This window comes from Drosophila grimshawi, unplaced genomic scaffold, assembly GCF_018153295.1.
Source record: "Drosophila grimshawi isolate 15287-2541.00 unplaced genomic scaffold, ASM1815329v1 contig_1369, whole genome shotgun sequence".
Lineage (NCBI taxonomy): Eukaryota > Metazoa > Arthropoda > Insecta > Diptera > Drosophilidae > Drosophila > Drosophila grimshawi.
The window spans coordinates 5,353,885-5,373,572 of NW_025062891.1; the positions used below are offsets into that span (position 1 = coordinate 5,353,885).

Sequence of the window (19,688 nt, forward strand, 5' to 3'; positions counted from 1 at the left end):
ATGCAACAGAAAACAAACCGCCCATTTATTTATTTGTTTTTGTTTTCGGTTAATTGGGCCTTTGAACTCGAGCAGAAAACGATGATAATAAAATCAGGCACGACGACATCAACGCAATAACAACAAAAACTTGATTTAAAACAAGGCCCCCCTTGGCAGCAGTCAACGCCCCCAAATAAGGCGGCGACGGCGACCATATCGATAACAGGCAATAAAAAAGCGTAAATCATGTGCAATAACAAAATTAAAAGCCAATATTCTTTATAATTTGCATGTACTGCGAAAAAAGGTCCCGCTTCTATGCATCACAGATTGGTTGGGGGAGGGGGTGTATGATATGACAACAGCACGCCAATAAAAACTAAAAACGCCCCAGCAATTGCCTGAGTTGCCCTATGAACGAAGCGATCGAGCGCAAAACCCTCAATGAAAACCAAAAGCGCAGAGAAAAAAATTAGCTCCAAATATAGTTGTTGTTGTGGTTGGCAAAGAAAATGGCAAAGGCAGCAACGAAGCCTCTAACTGTAAATGGTCAATATTGCAGTTGTTGTTGGTTGCTGAGCGGGAGAGTAATGCATGCAGAGAGAGAGAGAGTGTGAGAGAGAGAGAGCGCGTAAAAATCACAGGTAGCTGCAATACCGGGATAACAGTGCAAGCCTTGGACACTCACACACACACATACAGACGCATACAGGTACATGTTTAGCCGGTTTCGGGGAGCATCAACACACTTGGCCTGTCGATGCAATGCTGCAAAACAGCAGTAGTCAAAATGTGGCAAAAATTAAAGGAAAATACTCAACAAAAATGTGCGCATTGCATTTAACTTGAGCACTACCAACAACAACAGCAAATAACAAAGACAAAGACAACATGGCTAACGTTCAACAATAATTAAATCTTCGTATGTACACACTTACATATGTATGTATATACAATCATACAAACACATACACACATACATATGCATTAGTATGTACATTGTACATTATACGCCTGACTTAGGAAACCAGTTTTATTGCAATTCAACCAACCAAACACAAAAACCCAAGAAATTACGTATCACAAATCTACATACATACATACATTTGTACATACATATGTAAGGCTATTTGTACATATGTTGCATGTATTTTTCGCCGCTATTGCTTTGCTCTTCTGCCCTCTCCACAACAACAGCGACAACAACAACAATTTTGTCTTTGAGTCGGGTCTTTGTTTTTACACAAGCAAAGCTTACCAACACAAACACGCTTACACACACATATATATATAAATATATATATGTATGTATAAGTCTGCATACAAAGGTATTTTTTATGTTTGCCAACTCTAGTTGCAAAAGTTGAACGAATCTTGGTTATTAGTTGATTCTGTATGCAATGGTAAACAGTCTAACAAATTGTGCACAAAACAATTCCAGTCGAAATGTAAAACAATTGAAAAGCAACAGGTAAAACTTAAATACATACACACACGCACACAGGCACAGAATTGAGCGCTTACTCATTCCAATGTTTGCTTGCTTCAACCACAAAAGAGAAAACTACGCTTAATCTCCTATATCTGATACGGTCGGGCATTTTGTTATATTGTGACTTGTGCACAACGATATAGTAAACGTTTTTCAATGAACCCACATATTTTCATAATATTAATTGACAATAAATAACCTTAAATATAATAAATGAAAAAATAATCTACTTGTTAAAAATCAAGCTTACTTCCCACTCAAAGCAATATCATCTCAGTTGCAGCGCACACCGAGTGTCTGCTAAGTCGAGTGCACAATTCCTAAACGAACAATAACTAGTTTTACGTCTGTATCATACGAACCAGGGACGTTGTAAAATATTTTTCGCTCATTAGCTTTTCCGCCTGCTTGGCACAGAGTTGCTCTCATGGAAATTGGCCACTCTCAAAATGCTCACAAAATGCAGTGAGAGATTTAAGCAGAGAGCAGAGTGTGCATCCCTGGCAGGTGCAAAATGAAACGGCCTCATAACTTTTTGGTCAACGCAACGGCAGCTCGAGCGTCAGTCTCTTGCGCGTGATCGGTAAAAACAATTCGGCGGACCGTGAAGGTGGTGAGGATATTCCATCGTCAGTGTCGATGTGATTGTTGTTGTTGCTGCTGCGGCTGCTGTTATCTTGCTTGTTGTAAATTTGCGCAGTACATTTAAAAAAAAACGCCACACAAACAAACCAAAAAAAAAGTCCGCATAATACAGAAAGAGAGCGATAGAGAGCCAGACAGGAGGAGATAGAGATAGAGAGAGCGCGCGCGAAAAGAAAAAAATAATAAAGTAAACGGTTGTTGTTTTTGTGTTTTTGTATTTTGTACCAGCCGCAGCATCCCGCCATTGTTGCTGATTTTGTTATAGTTGTTGTTACTGTTGTTGTTGTATTTGCATCGCGTGTAACTGTAAAACTGTGCCGCCATCGTCGTCGTCGTCGTAGTCTCCAGCTGTGCACCCTCGCCCGCATCGCGTCGCATCGCATCAATTGCACTAATTTCTTCAATCAGCGCACAAGGCAAGATTCACTCACATTTTTAACGAGTAAAACTAGCGAAAATTGTTTAACAAGTGAATAGTATGTGTGTGTATTAGTATTAAGTAAATATGTATGTAAATTTGGCCCATTGTCCAAATTTAGATTCTAAATCCGGAATTGACTCGAAATAAATCGCTTGACGAGATTGCTCCTTGTGAGCGGTTGTTTTTTTTTCCCTCTTGCTATTTATTTTTCTTTTTTTGCGCCTTCATCATCTGCAAGAAGAGCAAGTCATGTGGGCGATGATCGTTAAGAGAGAGTAAGATTAATAATGAAAAGTAATTGGTCGCTTAGCAAGAAAGAGAGAGAGGTGGAGAGAGAGCAGTCACGCGTGTTTAATTTGATATTAATGTGAGGTTTGACAAAGCTTTTCGCAGCAAACTAAAGTTTAATTACAACATGTGCATGTACATATGTATGTGTATGTGTGAGTATGTATGTATGTTTGAGCTGAGTGCTCTCGCACTTGCCAGAAGCGGCGGCGTCGTTGTCGCTGCTATTTGCTCTAATCTCGATTATCTCAGCGGCAGCGAGCGCGGCAATCTTAACAATTGTTTATTGTTTTCTCTCCTCCTCCACGCTCTCTCTATCTGTCTCTCTCTCTCTCTCGACTTTGCATGTGTGTGTAGAGCTGAACTGCAAGTGAATTAAACGAAACGACTTGAAAAAGTTGAAGCTTTGCTTTTTTGTTTAGTACGCAGCTGTCTCCCGACGTGTACGTTACGTATTGGCGCCGTGGCGCCGTAAAATAAAAAACAATAAATTAATACAACAAAATAGCGGTGAAAATCTTGTAACTAACTCTGTGCGGGACTCTGCAAAAAGTTTTGTTATTTGAGCATCGATTTAACGCCTTGATACACAAACGGTATGCGTGTTTTTGTGTGCTGCTCTCTGGAATGAGAGTGTGCAAATGAAAGCAAAAGTGCAAATGTAAAATTACAATATAATGGCCATTAAGTGTGTCAGTGTGTTTAATTATATTTAAATTGCTAGGCTCTCATTTTCTTCTTTTTTGTTGCTTAGCACGCACACACGCAAGCGCAGTACGCAGCAACTGCTAATTATGAAAGTTTTTATTGTTTTTTTGATTCGAATTTTGGGAGCCCTCGGGGCTGCTTATTTTGTTCGTGCGTTTATTTCATCGTTTGCTAGTATTGCACAAGCTTAAGCCTTTAATAAAACGTACATTTGTTTGCCAACAACATCGATTTGTTGTTGTTGTGCAAGCAAACACACCTCTGTGTGGCTCAACGCGCCCATTAGTGTTGTGACCATGATTGTCCCAAAAGAAAGTATGCTGCTCGCTGCACTGCTTATTGCTGAGAAGAAATCATAAATCAACGTTTACCAACACGCTGCTCTATGCATAAATAATAGCATGCCATATGTAAAAAAATAAAATAGGGGCAATACAAAATAGTTCGCAGGCAAATATTTCACAGTCAGTGGACACAGCTCGCTATTGAAGTACCGCAAGTAACTGTCTTCTTCTTCATCATCATCTTTGCTCTCCACATGCATATTCTCGTATTTTACAATTTTTACAACACTGCGTCGTCGTTGTCTAAGCACACGCATTCTGCATGCTAAACTGATCGTTGTTTTGTGGGTTGGTTGGGGCGTGGTGGAAGATAGGGAGGGGGAGGAAGGGAGATTGCGGCGAGCGTCAGTGACTTCCGCGACGTCGAGCTGTCGTCGTCGTCGTCGTCATCATCATTGCGGTTTTAGTCGGTTGACTTTGGCTTGTCGACATTATCGCTTTTGTTCGTCGCTGCTGTCAGCTGAGCTGAGAGCTGCTTATTTTTATTTATTTTATTTTATTTTGAATTTTTTGTTGTTTGATTGCGCAGCAGTGACGGGCGGCAAAATAATTGCGCACAATTGCCAAATACAGGGTGTTTCACTTTTCATTTCGTTTTGCCAAGCTGTGCTCTTTTTCAATTTTTGTCATAGTTGTTGTTGCTGTTACTGCTGTTATTTTCTGTTATTGTTGTTGTTGTCATCGCACGCCGCTTTTGGATAATTTGGCTTTCGCTTTTGTGCCATTATTGTTGTCGCTGCTGCTGCTGTTGCTGTTGCCTAATGCCCCAGCGCCAGCTCTCGTTGCCAGTCCCCAAATCGGTTCCAAAAATGAATCAAACTTATTTTGAGGCTTACAGTGTAAATTCGATATAGTAAACGGAACAGCAACAACAACAACCTGTTGAAGTTAACAAATCAAATAAACCGGTTCCCAGTTGAGTTATTTGCTTGCTTTTTAATTTAACTAAAACCAAATAAACAAATTCCAAATAAATGAGTTCATTCAAACTAAAACTAACAAAAACAAATAAATGGTTTAAATGAAATTTATGAACCAGAACCAAGCGATATCTTTGTGGTAATAAAAAATATATTTCTAGTCATTGCAGCGAGGCTCTACTGTAGTCTGTGTGTGTTCGCGTGAATTTGCACTTTAATAACAAAAGGAAAAAAATAGCACAGCTTCATTTATATTTTGCAAGATCTTTTCTTAATTATGAGACACACACTCAAACACACAGCACGAAATGTGAGAATTGCACGAGAATATCCCACAAAAGGTCCGCAGACTGACAGACAGACAGACAGACAGCCAGCCAAGGTGTGATTTTTATTAAGATCCGACTTGAGAGACTGTTTGTTCTACTTTTGTGTGAGTGCATATATGCATATATATCTATCTATCACATGGGTGTGTGTACTGTTTCTTTTTTCTTTTTTTTTGTGGATTGTTTCTGAGAAACTCGGGCTTATTGTCTTGGCTTTGTCTTTGGAGGTTACACTGTGACGACCAGCTGACTGTTGATTGTATCGTATACATAAATGTATACATGCAGATACAGTGCTCGCTCCTCAAAGATAACACAGGTTTTTCGTTTATAAACCAACTTTGAGTTTATGCAACAAAATAGTAAAGGAAATATGATTTTGTTTTATTTGGAAATTTATAAAAAGCAGCAGATTTGATTAGTATTTATTTATAGCGAGTGACTACTGTGGCGAGTAGATGTTGTTACTGCTTAACGCTTACTATTTACTGCTGGCCACTCGGCCAACTGGTTTGGCTGACACGACTGACGTTTGACGATTGTCGTTTGTCGTCTGTCGTCTGTGTGGATGCAGATGCACTGCACTGATGGGGATTGGCTTACCAGCTGAAAGGAATGCATTCAGATTCATTGCAAGCCGTTGTATAACAACGCTAATTAGCAGTATAATAGCAATACAGCAAAACATTGCCATCGTCTGGGGACAAGCGTCGGAATTTTGCAAATTAAGTTTCAGCTGACAAGGAAAAACCCCAACCAAGCACAGCCCGACATCGACACTATCGCTATTCACCCAGCGGCAAATTCATCATCAAAACAAGACGAATTGAATTGAAATACACAAACAAAAAACAAAAACAGAAATGAAGTAAAAGAAAACACTGCGCAAATAAAACTAGAAGATGCCCTGTAATCAGCGGCGAATTTTCGTAATTTAAATTTGTGTATTATGCTCAATTAAAAGCGTCTGTAAAGCGATATTTATCGATAAGCTGGGGAGTTATCGCGCATAGGATTACCTGTTTAAGATACATTTCAAAATGTAGCTTAGTAGATTTTTATAGTTTATATTCTGTCTTATATATATATTGGTTCAATTTCCGTTTTATTTTTAATGTTCATTTTCAACAAAGTCTCTTAAAATTTCATTCGCAATTCGTACTAGAATTATCGTAAAATAAGTAATATACCCCTCTACATTTAAGGGGTATAAAAACAAGTTGAAACAAAGTTCAATCCGAAAACGACCGAATCTTAAATGTAAAATCTCATATAATAATTTTTTTCAATTTACAGAATCCGCCCCCATCCCCTGCCGCACACACAAACAGACGGCCACCCACACACATACACACAAACACATACACACACACACACAGTTAGATATTGAAAAACTATAAAAATGCCTTATCAGCCAGCGGGCAATAGCAGCGGCGGCAGTAAAACGGCAAAAATGTCGCAGCTAAAGTTCTGGAACAAGCAGAACAACAACAAGCAGCAGGAGAAACAGCTGCAGCAGGACAGCAGCGGGGAGAGCATCATTGATGGCAGCACTGGCGGTGGCAGCAACGGTGGCAGCAACGGCGTCAGCGGAGGCGGTGGCAACTCAAAAAGCGAGTCGAAAAGCGGCAAACGCAACTGGCTGCATACGCCGGAGCAGCTGATCAACGGACACGCCGTCTATCTAGTCAAGGTGAGTTGAGCTCCCTCAGCTGTGACCGGCTGTGCTCAAGATACATTTAACATTTATACATTTAACTAACTTGTTGTTGTTGTTAGTTCTTTGGTAACCTGAGCGTGGACCAGCCCAAGGGCATTGAGGTGGTCAAGGATGCTATACGCAAGCTGCAGTTTGCCCAGCAAATGAAGAAGGCGGAGACGGGCACACAGGAGAAGTTCAAGAAACTGGAGATCACCATTAGCATCAAGGGTGTCGCCATTCAAGAGCCGCGCACACATAAAATCTTGCATCAGTTTCCGCTCTACAACATCTCATACTGTGCGGACGAGAAGGGTGTGAAAAAGTTCTTCAGCTTCATTGCCAAGACGGTCAAGTCCAAAGACAACACAATGGATACTAATGGCTACAGCAACAATAGCAGCAACACTAACGGCAACAATGGCACCTCAAAGCCAGAGGAGACGCACGAGTGTTTTGTATTCATTTCCAATAAGTTGGCCTCCGACATTACGTTGACCATTGGACAGGCTTTCGATTTGGCCTACAGGTGCGTGGTTTCGCATAATAAATATAGACTTATTGATATTTGTAGTTGACCTCGATTACTTATGCTGCCTTGCTTTGATCTTTTGCCACAGAAAATTCATGGACAGCAATGAGAAGACGAATTTAAACAAGGCGCAACAGCAGATTGAGCATCTGCAGCAAACGATTGCTGTCTATAGGGATCGCCTGCGTGAACTGTCCGCCAAATTGCCAAAGGCCGAGCTAGATGCCATGTTGTACAAGCTGGGCATCAAGGATATTGTCGAGGCGCCCATCCAGGAGCTCAATGGCAACGAAACGTTGAGCAACGGCAAGCTAGGTAAGCGTAAGCATAGCATAGCAGCATAAATATATATGTAAATTCCTACGTTCTAAAGCTTCAAATGTGCATTGAACAGATGAGGACAAGCTGCTGATTGATACCAATTCGACGACGGCCTCAACGCATTCGGCGTCGCCTAATTCGTTCTTGCCCATTGTGCCGCCACGGAGCAATCTGTCCAGCCAGATGAGCAGCAGCAGCAGCGGCGGCGGTGGTGGTGGTGGCAGCAAGAGCAATAGCCAGAAAATGGATGAGCTGCTGTTGAATTCGGATTCAGATAGCGATTTTGATCCACGAGCCGATGAGATACAGGATAATCTCAGCAATGGTCGCAATGCCATTAGCAATGATCTGTTTGGCTTTGAGCCATCGAAGAGTTTTGGCCAACAGCTCTTTTTCAACAACAACGATCACAAGCTGCAAAACAACAACAACAGCAGTCTGAGCAATAATAACAACAACAATAATAACAACATGAGCATCAATAGCAGCGGCTTCTCCAGCGAGCTAAACATAACGCCACCATTATGTAGGTTTATATTGTATAATATTGTTAACTTTATTATCATTGTTATCGGGTATTATCTGTACATTTTCAGTGGCGCCACCGCCAAAAATTGGGGCGCCACGTCGTAGCACCTCGGTGACCAACAGTGGCCTCAATGGCAACACGGACCTGTTTGGCTCCGATCCATTTGAAATGAATAATGGACCCAGCGTGTTCAAGGTGAGTGCTCCGATCACACATCCATTTATGTCTCTATATATATAATTTGTATATTCGTATATAATTTCAGAATCAGCTGAACATTGATGATTTCTCGTTGGAGAGCTTGGATCCGTTGCGGAAGTGAGGGCGGAAGGAGAGCTGGTGCTAATTACGCCATTTGCGCAACACGAAGAAGATGAAGAAGAGTTGTGTTACTATATATGAGAGTATACAGTTTGTATCTTAGCTTATTTCCGATATTTGCCTGCTGCTGCTGATGCTGCTAAATTCATGTTAAATTTTTGAGTTGAGTTTTGAGCTTGAATTATAAATATTGTATGTGTATGTGTATTATTGTTTATATAATTTTATATTGCATATTATGTATGATTATTAATTATGATTATTATATATTATATATTATCGAATCCAATGCACTTTGTTTAAACGAATCAATTGTTGCTGTAGTTAAATAGTTTAAATGAATGTCAATTGTCGAGCAAAACGTAAAAGGTAAAAACAAAAAAAAGAAATACGTCAGAAACGTCGTGATAATGTGCAAACGCTAAAAACCTAAATGTGAGAATTTTGTATAAAATAATTGTAAAGCTAAACGAATATTATAAATATATCTATATTCTTATATATACATATATATATATATGTGTATCCTTCTGTCTAAACATGTCTAAACCAAGCACACGCAATTAATTATTGTATAGCTCAGCAAAATGAACAATATTTATTATTATGTAAAATAAAATGTAGTGCCTAAAAATCGTTTCGATGTTGGACTTGTTTTTTTTTCTTATTTTGTATTATTTTCTGTTTCACTTTATTGCACAAAAACACGCTTATAAAATATGCAGGTGATTTTCAACTTGATATATAACAATAGTAAATTTCCTTTGCTTTTAACAACAATTAGAAACTTAACACGTTACTGCCATGAATACAATATCAAATACAAATCGTAGTCGTGTTGCTGCTGTATTTGGGAATGTTTGCCTATAACTAGTGATATATCATTTTTACTCTCTTTAGGTTGCACTTAAAACTATTGTTGCTGTTGTTCCTAGAAATCCTGAGTATCATTTTGAGTGCCGCACAGCTAATCCGAGTCGCTGTACCGCTTTGGCGTAGTTGCATTCAGCTGACGTGCATTCATGTCCGAGCTCTGGAATATGGAGACGTTTCAGTATTCCACAAAAACAAGCAAAGGTATTCGTGATGTGTGCTCTGGTTTTAACCGAAACCAACATGAACAAAATTAGGTTTTACAAAATCCTTTCAGTAGCCAGCCAACGCTTAGCTAAGAATGTGTTTGAGATGATATGATAAGAAACCAAATCACATGTTTCTTGTAATAATATCTTAATATATTATTTAAATAGATTCAAGACAAGCAATATCGGAAAAAATACCATCTTAAATAATATGGAATTAATATCAGCGACTTTGTCCAACTAAAGAATACGAACAGAAACCGACCATGATGGCGAAGATGATTATTTGTGTGATTGGAACAGTCTTATAAGTTCTTTAAAAACCCATAAATATAACGCCAACGATTGGAAAAATTCTGAAAGAAAGCATAAATAAGTCAAGATAATTAAGAGAGTAAAGATAATTAAGTAAATCAAAAACATTGCTTGGGATTTCAAAAGGGAAGGATTGTTTTCGTTTTTTTTTTTGGTTAGCCGTAAAATATGCTATATTTAAGATGGCTTAGTCTGGGGAACCAAGAAGGAATACAAACGTTCCAAGACACGATAACTTGTTATTTTCAAAAACAAGAAATAGTTGAGAGAAGTTTGAGTATAACATGGGGTGCAAATGAAACATTATCTTACTGTGTGCTAAGGGACATATTAGGCTAAATCCGATTAAATCCATTGTTAAATACTTTCAACTTTTTGGGGAACATGGAAAATGAGCAAAATATGAAAACTGTGTGTGTTGTTTTTGTGCGTGTTTGTTTGTATAGAAATTTCAACAGTTTATTTGCTTAAAACTTCAGTTGAACTTAAAAAACATATATGTTTATTTATAGTAGTTATATGTATATGTATCTATGTAAATATTGTGTGCTTGATAATAAACCAATATATAACTTAAAACTAATTCACATTTAATTACGTAACCTAATTTCGCAATTATTTCAAGACTTGTATTTTTTATGTGGGTGCATCATCTATATAGATTAATCGCAATAAATATATGTATATAATTAAGACTTTATCGTGTCTATAACAGCTTAAATTAAATTATGAAAAATAAACCCCAGAGAACAACTCTGACCAAGGCCTACAAAATTCCCATTAATCGCATATGTACAGATTTTTGGAATGTCAACTGATAAATGACAACAAGAATTCAACAAACTGCAAACTATGCCAAATGTGTGGAGAAGCAACAAATGCACAAATAACATACAAATAAAACTGAATAGATATTAAATATTATTAATTAAACGCTTTGGATTCAATGCGGGATCTATGGAGCTGGATCTGGAGTTATCTCTGGCTTGTGGGGTAGACTGGGGTTTCATGAATGGTTGATTGGTTGATCGGTTAGTGAAAGGAAGGGGGTTGCAGGCACACTCAGCCAGGCCAATTTATTGGCTAACAGCGCTCGTCTTCTTCGGCTTCTTGATGTATTTTACCTGATTCGACCAGTCACCCGTAGGCACTGTTGCGCGATAGAACTTTGAGCTCGTCTTGTTGAAGATGGGCAACAGCTCGTTGGCCTCATCCGAAAGCGCCTGCAACACAATGGAGAACCAGTAAGCACAAAATGAATTTGATATTGAAGACATTGAGAGTTTACCTTCAGGTAGACGATGGCATCGGTGCCGAAGCCTTCGCAGGAGAGCAGCACGATATCGCCGTGGAAATAGCGTGCATAGAGCCTTGAGATGGGCAGGCCATAGCCGTAGCCGGCCAGTGGTGCTGTGTGCAGATCCGACTTGGATGGCTGCGGTGCTGTGCTGTACATATACTTGAACAGCTGATCAGACTGAGAGCGTGGAATGCCGCCGCCCTGATCGGAGATCTTCACACAAATATCCTCCTTGCCCCGAGAAATGGCCACCTTCAACGGCGGCAAAGTATCACAGTTGTTACGAGTGTGATGCTCAACAACGGCTCGCATCGAGTTCTTAAATAGCTCAAACAGCATATAGTACAAATGCGACGGCACATAAACGGTGTTTATGGGCAACGGCTCGTCCGTGATGCTGTACTGCTGTATTTCCAGTTCGGGACTCGCCAAATAGTATTGATCACAGAGGAAGCGAGCATTCTCGTACGCATCGCGCACCACATCCGACAGATCACAGCAGGGATCCAAGCAGCCAATGTGCCGGCCCAGCGAATGCGGACTCGAGCCAAACAGCAGCGCTGCGGAAAGTGTTGAAAATACATAATTAATTATATGTTTCAATGAATAAATAACTTATTTCAAAATGGGCATATTTAAAGCTTAAATTCTTTACTTTTTCAAAGAAACAGTTGCACGCTTATTGAATTTTTTTTTTAACCGGATTCAGACTTGAATTTTTGTACAAAAACTGTTAAGCTGTTTAACTGTTTGAACATCAAATATCATTGTTTGTAGTTTTAAAAGTGATAATTACAAATTTCAATAAGCGAAATTTGTTGTTAATAGATGTTTTTAAATTAGTTATTTTGACGACATCTCGCTAAAGCTATGCCACATTTAATTATAAATCAAAAACTCACTATGCTGATTGATTAGCATACGAATGCTGATACGTGACATATAGAGGCGATCGAGAAAATATTGTATGGAACTCTCTGTCGGCGCATCGACATTGCCGCCCTCGTTCTCCTTCATCTCGATGACGCCCTGGGCCATCGTTTGCACAACATCATTGTGACGATTCCTAATGAGATCCAAGTTGTGCACAAATCTGCAAAAAAAAGGATGAGAAACCGATGGTTAGATAAACGTCAGGCATTGAGTGGATATGTCATATTTTGTTCACACTTTTGCAGGTTGTCATGAGTGGGTTCGATCTTCTCGTACTCCAGCACATCCTCGAAGCTCTTCACATACCAGGAGCTCACCTCGCTCACGGAACGCGTGTGCAGCAGATTATCGGGCAGCAATGCGATCTCCTTCATGATATTCGCCAGACGCACGGGCAGCTCCTTTCGCAGAAATATATACGATTTTTTCTCGCATGCATTTTGTCCTGCAATCGCAAAAAAGAGAGAAAGAGAGAGCCGCATTATTAACGTATGATTACATTAGCCAATCAATGACGAGATCTTGTCATATTTACAAAAAGCGACGCAGTTGCGTTGAGCATGCACTCAGTAAATGGGTCAGTTCTATTTGAACAAAAAGTTCATGATTACAAAATGCAAGCAAATGAAATTGAATCTCAATTTATAATTTTGTGAGGTTTGCATGTCAAACTGGCTTTTGTTTTGCTGCTCACATAAGTAATTAAACTTTTGTAAACAAGCTCGGTTCAAGAAACCAACCAGAATGTAATGCGATTTAGTCAACAAATTTGAACAAAGCCTCAAAAACTTTGCTCTTTTCACTTAATTTTTAGTTCGTTTGCTGATTACCAACCATTTCGTAACAAAAACAAAACATTGATGGAAAGCAGAATCGGGCGATTGGAACTGAAAGACTGATAAGCACAACGAACTCGACGGCCAGTCAAAAATTAATTAATCATGTATATACAGACATATATACATATTTACATACTAATTTTTAGCATTGCCCTTGAATTGGACAACGCCATCTGTTGTCAAAGTTCGCAAATAAGAGACACGCCTCTTTTTTTGTTTGTTTGATTGCCTTGGAGGAATTACTGATAAACTGCGAACCAGCGGCTTTGATAACAGACAACGAACAACGAGTGTCAAAAACATTTACAAAAGTTACCCGCAATTTCGACTTCAAGACGAAAACAAACCATAAATGCGTCTGCATAAATGTATAAAAGTTAGTTATAAAACGATAGCTTTGTCGGCCATTTTGCTGATGAGGCAATTGTAACGAATTCCGAAAACAAAACAGAATCAATAAAACGCGCAATAAAAACACAAGCGAGCAGCATAAAGCACAACAAAAGTTGCGCTCAAACAGGTTCCACTCACGAACCAAAATCATAACAAGCGACGACGTCAGCACTAGAATTTGCGAGAAACCGCCGGCTGTTTGTAGGGGGACGGTCACACTACACACATACACACACACATATACACATACCCACGCACGTTTGTGAGAGTGATAAGGGGAGTGAAAGAGCGATCAACAAAAGACACACGCGCGACGTCTTGGCACCGCCCCTCGCCCACCCGCTCATTCTAAAAGAGCCGCCAGCAGCTGACCTCAAAATAGACCTGTATTCACGGTTTGCTGTAGCCTTCCGCTTCTGCTGCTTGTTTACCGATGAGTCTGCACGAGTTTCTGTGTACGCGTTTTTTGTTGCTGTTTGCAATAAATATTTGGTGTGATTTGATCGGACGGTGTCTGGCACTTGTCAAGAACTTTGACGCATTGCTAGTGATAAGATGTGGACTCACTTTCGTTTACCTTGCAAATCGATAATCGTTTCTTAACACAGCAGCATTCAAATATATGGTGTGCACGGTAATTAAATTATTGAATTAGATATTAACAGGTGACAAGTGCGAGCACGTCACGAATTCAATTGAACATTTCTTCTCATTATCACCCACCAATTACTCAATTGTATTTGCTCTCATTATCCGTTTAGTCATTTAGCACTCTATTACTCAATCACTTTGCGGTCAGTGCTGACAAATGCAATCAATTATTTACAGCTGCACGCAATTTCTTAATACGCGGAGACAGCCCACACAAGCCCAAGGTCAGCAATAGTCACTCCTAGTCACTCCAAGTGAGACAGACAACTTAAGGGCGCACAGTGGAAGGAAATGCGTATGTTGTTATTGCAATTACTCGAGCACTATTCTATTTCAATAGCATTTACTTCAGGACAGGGCGTGACGTCACTACAGAAGGGCACACCCCCAGTTGACATCTTGGTCTATTGCATCAGCATTTTAGATATCCAATATTGAGCGACTCTCTCTCTCTCTCTCACAACATCTTTGCCTATACTTGACTCACATTTGCCATTGCCTTTCGTCGCTACCGCCGACAAACGTCAGAGACAAACATACATAAACATATGTATATGTATATACCGAAAGCAAAAGAATCAAACAAAAACAAATAACAACAACTGAATGATGGACTCTGAGTTGCTACTCAAAATAAAAATTTGCATGAAAAATAAAGCAAACGGATCGAATTCGCATATTAAACGAAAAAAAAAACTTAATATTTGACAAAAATAAAATAAAATAAAAAACAAGCTTCTAAGTTATATATGAAAAGCGAGCATAGAATGGTTTTGGTTGAACCATCATCCTAATATACCCAGCAGTCGGCAGGGGCAAAGTCTGCAGCGCGTGTGGCTGTCATTATAATCACGAGAATTGAGAAAACACGGGGGTGTTTTGAATGCTTCTTTTTATCTATTGCTTCGCTGTTTTGTGCTCTCCGTTTTTTGGGTTAAGTTCTGACGGCTTCACTTTGTTTTGTTTGTTTGTTTTTCATATTTTTGGCTGTCTTCAAACGTTGGACGGTTCCAAAGTACATGATTCCCTGGCTATCTATAGATATAATTAAGCATTGCGAATTTCCTCCGATGGTCAATACGCATAAAGCATGGGGTATATGTACTTATTGGAAACGTGAAAAATTTTCCATTTCAAAATACTCGTGTTGCTTGTTCTATATATAAAAATATCAACTTTTTGTCACAGTTATTTTTTAATTTTTGTTCTTGATAAATTTATACTATAAAATATTTTTTTGAGGCCCACGCAGCAATTGGCACATGATCAGCTATGGTTTGGTTTTGGGGTAGAGCAAGGGGAAGGGGGGCCCCTCATAATCAAAATAAACGCATGTGGATTTCAAGATATCATATACACTTAATATTGCACTGACATATTGTTTTTATTCGGGTTGTTCAGCTGATAGGGATAGTGATTAGGGACCACAAACAAAAGTAAATAATATAGTTGAATGTGGCGAAAGTTAAAGGTAATAATTAGCAGCTAGCTGAAGTGGGCCTCTTGTTATTGTAAAAATATGATAACGAAATATTAATTTTTCGCACATAACATACATATGTCTGCCATATAATACAATGGCATTGTGGGTGGTCCGATGTGAATTTTAGCGATGTTCGAGTTTTAGTACAGCTTCGTTGATATGATATATGTACATATATGTATATTTACAGCTGGGGAGGCATTTTCCATGAAAATACTTTCAAACACAACAAAGCCCAAGTACAGTTGGCACCAAAAGCAGCTCAAATCTTATCGCTCGCATCAAAGTTCAACTACTAACAAACATATACAGTATTGAATTTAGTAGAAAAGCCTTTACTAATTCTGTTTGCACATCATAAAGGCCAAAAACCAAAACAACAAAGATAATAAGAACAATGGATATATAAACTGGTAGTACTGAAGTACTATAGTTAAATGGTATAATGATAATAAGGTTGAATATGTTGAAGCCTGTTTCGTAATTTTAATTCTATTAATAAACACAAAACATGGCAGCCCTAGTCCCCGCCTTCCTCGGCTAATAAAACCTTGACTTGCCTCCCTTCGGCGTGTGTCGCTATATATAGCCCTTAATGGCACAGTTGTCTTCTCCTTTTCTAAATTTTGCTGGATCCTAGCCACTTGCTCCTCCCTCCTTCCCCACCACACTCCCTTCCAAGACAGTTGCTATTTGTGACATTGGTGAAGAGAGTTAACAACAGGCCTCTGCTGTTGAAATTGGTTTTATATATATAATCTGACTTAAATGGGGATATTCAATGTATGATTTATGGTTCCCTTATTTTTTTTTAAATCGTATGTAATCAATTCCTATGCAATTTCCTATATTTGTTGGGGATTTTTAATACATTTTTTCTTATTATGTTATCTTATGAATACATTTTCTTTTTTTTCTGTTATTTCTTTTGCACAACTGGGTTATATTAATTACTGATAAACAATATAATGCAATATATATATATATAGTATATGTATATTTTAGTACTGATTTGAAGGGGAATGCTTTTATTCTAGTATACATCATTTTATATCATATTGTTTTGCTTTACCAGAAAAATGTGTGATTGTCACGATAGTTAATTAAAACTGCGCAAATTAACTGCAAGTTATAGGGTATCACGTAGTGCACATTTTACATATTCTTGCGCTTTTGTTTTGGGGCATGTTAAGACGCAGGTTAAAACATTCTTATAAATATTAATGGAGACACACAGGTTTGTCTATATCAATATGTATGTGTATATAAAGCAGTTGTCTATTTAACTGACATTGAAGCGTCCTTGGGCAGCACGTGCCATTTGCCAGTTGCAACTGGTGGGCGGTCTGCGAAGAAGAGTGTGCAACCGGAAGGATGACGACTTGCAGCAAAAGTATAATATTTCATTGTCATTTATTGTTGACGGCCAATGAGAAATATGTTTGTTTGTTTAAACTTCCGGTTTTAATATATCTATGTATGAGTTTAGTTTCTCATTTAAAGCCGCATTGAAGCTTGCAATTGAGTTGGCTATTAAGCTTTTACTCGCTTATTCTCCCTCTCTCTCTCTTTCTCTCCCTCTCACTGTGTCACTCTGCATAATCAACAGTTTTGTGTTTTTTTTTGTTTGGCGGCGGCGACCCGGCTCGGACAGTAAAAATGCTTAATTGACAATTCAATGAAACTAAATTAGGTATGTACATTTTAGATAGCGGTGAATTTGCGCAGTACAGCTACACACACACATACACACACAAACCCATTCATATAAGCATAGAAGCTGCTAAGTCACGTATTAACATTATTGTAATCTCTTTGCTGTAAGCTTAACATACTCATATATTTTACATGTTGGACACATTAATAGATTCTCACACTGTTATCATGTTACGCAACACAAATACAGCAAAATCGTCGAGATCAATTAAATGATTTGCTAGCATTCACGAGTTTACGACACAAAGGCATCAAATGTTCTATGGTTATTGCATTGCGATTAAAACAATAACTAATTGTTCAAATTACGATAGTGACACAATGTTTATATATATATATATAGATATACATATTTTGGAGTACACTTATGGCTTTTGAGTGAGGGTTTTGGGAGGAGGAGGGGGAAGAGAGCGCCACCTATCGGAAACCGGCAAGGACATTTTTATTTTTAAATGCTTACCAAAGTCCATAAATTGTTTTATTGACAGCGGCGACGGATTGAAGCCTGAATAAAAGTCCAGCATTTTGGCCAGGTTCGACATGGACGACGAGATGGCCGAGAGACGCACGGGAAAAATACGCATTTTGAGTGTTTTTATTGTTACTTTGAATGCCGCTTGGGGGGTTTTACTTCAGTTGTTCTCGACCCACTGTGCGGTTAGCTGTTTATTTATCCAATCAGGTATATTTTATACGCTTCGGTTGGCTTAAGAGAGTAATATTTTTTTAGCGGTCGGTAGGCTCAGTGTCCTTCGCTCACCTTCAGCAGCCTAGGACGACGGCGCACATAACCCAACTTATTTTAATTGGGCAGCAGGACGTTGGCCTTTCTCTTTTTCTTGTTTTTAGTGAGCTTTTTATTTGTTCCGAACAGCTGGCAACGTCTGAAAGCAATTGTTGTTGTTGGTGTTGGCTTTTCAGTTCATATGCAGCACAATAAATCAATTGTGCTTTAAAAGGCTTTTAGCATTTAGGGTACAAATGTGTAGCAAAATATTTGTATTTATATAAATCGCAATTAGTTTTGTAGCTTTTGCTTTCTGTTAGCTGCTGCTTCTTGCTTCCTTGTTATTATTGTTCTTGTGGTATTTCTCGGCAGTTTCTGTGGATTTGTGTCGCTGATGCGCCATAAAAGCGTTTTTATTATGCAGTTGCAGGTGAATAACGCCCAATTGGAGTCCGGACTTGCCACACTATGCGACTGATTTGTGCGCCACGCGTTTCATAACAGCGTTAACTGAGCTATTTATTTACTTTCTTTACGTTCTAGATGATGTCGTTTTCGTCGTTGTTATTGCAGCGCTCTGCGTCGACTAACTCAGACGACAGCCCCGTATGGTCTCAATAGTATGCTCACCGAATCGAGAGACTGTTCGAGAGCACGGCGCGTATTGCTCATTTTATAGGCGCGCTCCAAAATTTGTTTGTGTGTGTGTGTATGGGCCTGATGTTCAGCTGGAGGCTTGTGTGGATAAGCTATTAATGTGTGACCATAGTTTGTCAAAGTGAAAAATGCTCTCGTTTCGATAGAAATATACCAACACTCTTGTTATCGGCTGGCCACCTCAATACTTAATTGCCAAATGAGCGTGACTGGCACATACTCTGTATTCATTTACTAAAATTCGTATTTACTAAACGATTAAGTAATAAATGCGTTAATGCGTGTGTTTTCATTTTTATTGATACCCTTATAAATGTAATAGATAAATATTCATAAGTTACAGCATATACAAATGTAATTTGAAATTATTCCAATTGAATTGCAATAATATTCAAGACCTTAACGCTTTTTTTTGATGCACAACGCTCGCTTATAATGCTTACAAGCATGAAGCGTTGCGTGCGAATCATTCCATAAAAAATTCGTATTACATAAAAGTAAATTTTGAAAATTCACAAAACAAATCATAAATCTCTGAATATTCCCATTCTTTACATGCTTTAAATATATATGTATATATACTATATAAACCAACTACAGATATTTAATTTGTTGCTGCTGCTGCTGATGCTCCGTTGCTATAAAGAAGTTTGTTAGACAAATTTACAAGCACACAATTTCAAACTCAAATCGAGCTGTGCGTAAATGATATATGTACTACATATACTACTGTAGATCTGAATATATGGTTCCTTGGAGGCCAGAATTGGAAGTTGGTTAGATGCCTGTTTGCTTTTGTTTTTTTTCTTTTTCTTTTCTTATTTTTGACCTGTTTCTGCCTTGATTTGGTTTTACTTATGTATGCATGTAGGACTAAGGAGTATCGTTAACATTTCTCTCTTTCTGGCTAATTTAAATGTTTTTCGTTTTCGTTTTTGTTTTTTCTTTAAATATGTATATATGTAGTATGATATATATAATATGTATATTTTAAGACTATAACTAAATTTGTGTTAACAAAAAACAATGCATAAAAATTATAACAAATTTGTAAATGGAAA

The 19,688-nt window shown here is 38.4% G+C and overlaps 2 protein-coding genes and 1 long non-coding RNA gene across 5 annotated transcripts; 2 read left to right on the forward strand and 1 right to left on the reverse strand.

The window, feature by feature from the left end:
* Positions 1-2,231: 2,231 nt before the first annotated feature.
* On the forward strand, positions 2,232-9,165 carry LOC6561093 (PTB domain-containing adapter protein ced-6). Of its 2 annotated transcripts, none has more exons than XM_043214300.1 (7): positions 2,232-2,535; positions 6,426-6,822; positions 6,909-7,357; positions 7,449-7,675; positions 7,755-8,207; positions 8,278-8,405; positions 8,476-9,116. In XM_043214300.1, exons 2-7 carry the CDS (start codon positions 6,532-6,534, stop codon positions 8,530-8,532), a joined length of 1,605 nt encoding a protein of 534 aa, XP_043070235.1. In that variant the 5' UTR covers positions 2,232-2,535; positions 6,426-6,531; the 3' UTR covers positions 8,533-9,116. The 2 variants fall into 2 exon arrangements, with proteins under 2 accessions (XP_043070235.1, XP_043070234.1); XM_043214299.1 differs by lacking the exon at positions 2,232-2,535 and adding an exon at positions 3,254-3,424 and having other exon boundaries at positions 8,476-9,165.
* Positions 9,166-9,190: 25 nt separating this feature from the next.
* On the reverse strand, positions 9,191-18,623 carry LOC6561094 (pyruvate dehydrogenase (acetyl-transferring) kinase, mitochondrial). Of its 2 annotated transcripts, none has more exons than XM_032734676.1 (6): positions 17,704-18,623; positions 12,399-12,606; positions 12,131-12,321; positions 11,217-11,788; positions 11,053-11,151; positions 9,191-9,564 (listed from the first exon to the last, which is right to left on the reverse strand). In XM_032734676.1, the coding sequence occupies exons 1-6, from the start codon at positions 17,825-17,827 to the stop codon at positions 9,499-9,501; spliced, it is 1,260 nt and encodes a 419-aa protein (XP_032590567.1). In that variant the 5' UTR covers positions 17,828-18,623; the 3' UTR covers positions 9,191-9,498. The 2 variants fall into 2 exon arrangements, with proteins under 2 accessions (XP_032590567.1, XP_001987522.2); XM_001987486.2 differs by lacking the exon at positions 9,191-9,564 and adding an exon at positions 9,817-9,969 and having other exon boundaries at positions 17,704-18,622.
* LOC116805020 lies at positions 13,599-14,622 on the forward strand. The gene is made up of 3 exons (XR_004364981.2): positions 13,599-14,027; positions 14,222-14,339; positions 14,397-14,622. It is a non-coding gene; the product is annotated as an uncharacterized LOC116805020 (long non-coding RNA).
* Positions 18,624-19,688: the final 1,065 nt, after the last annotated feature.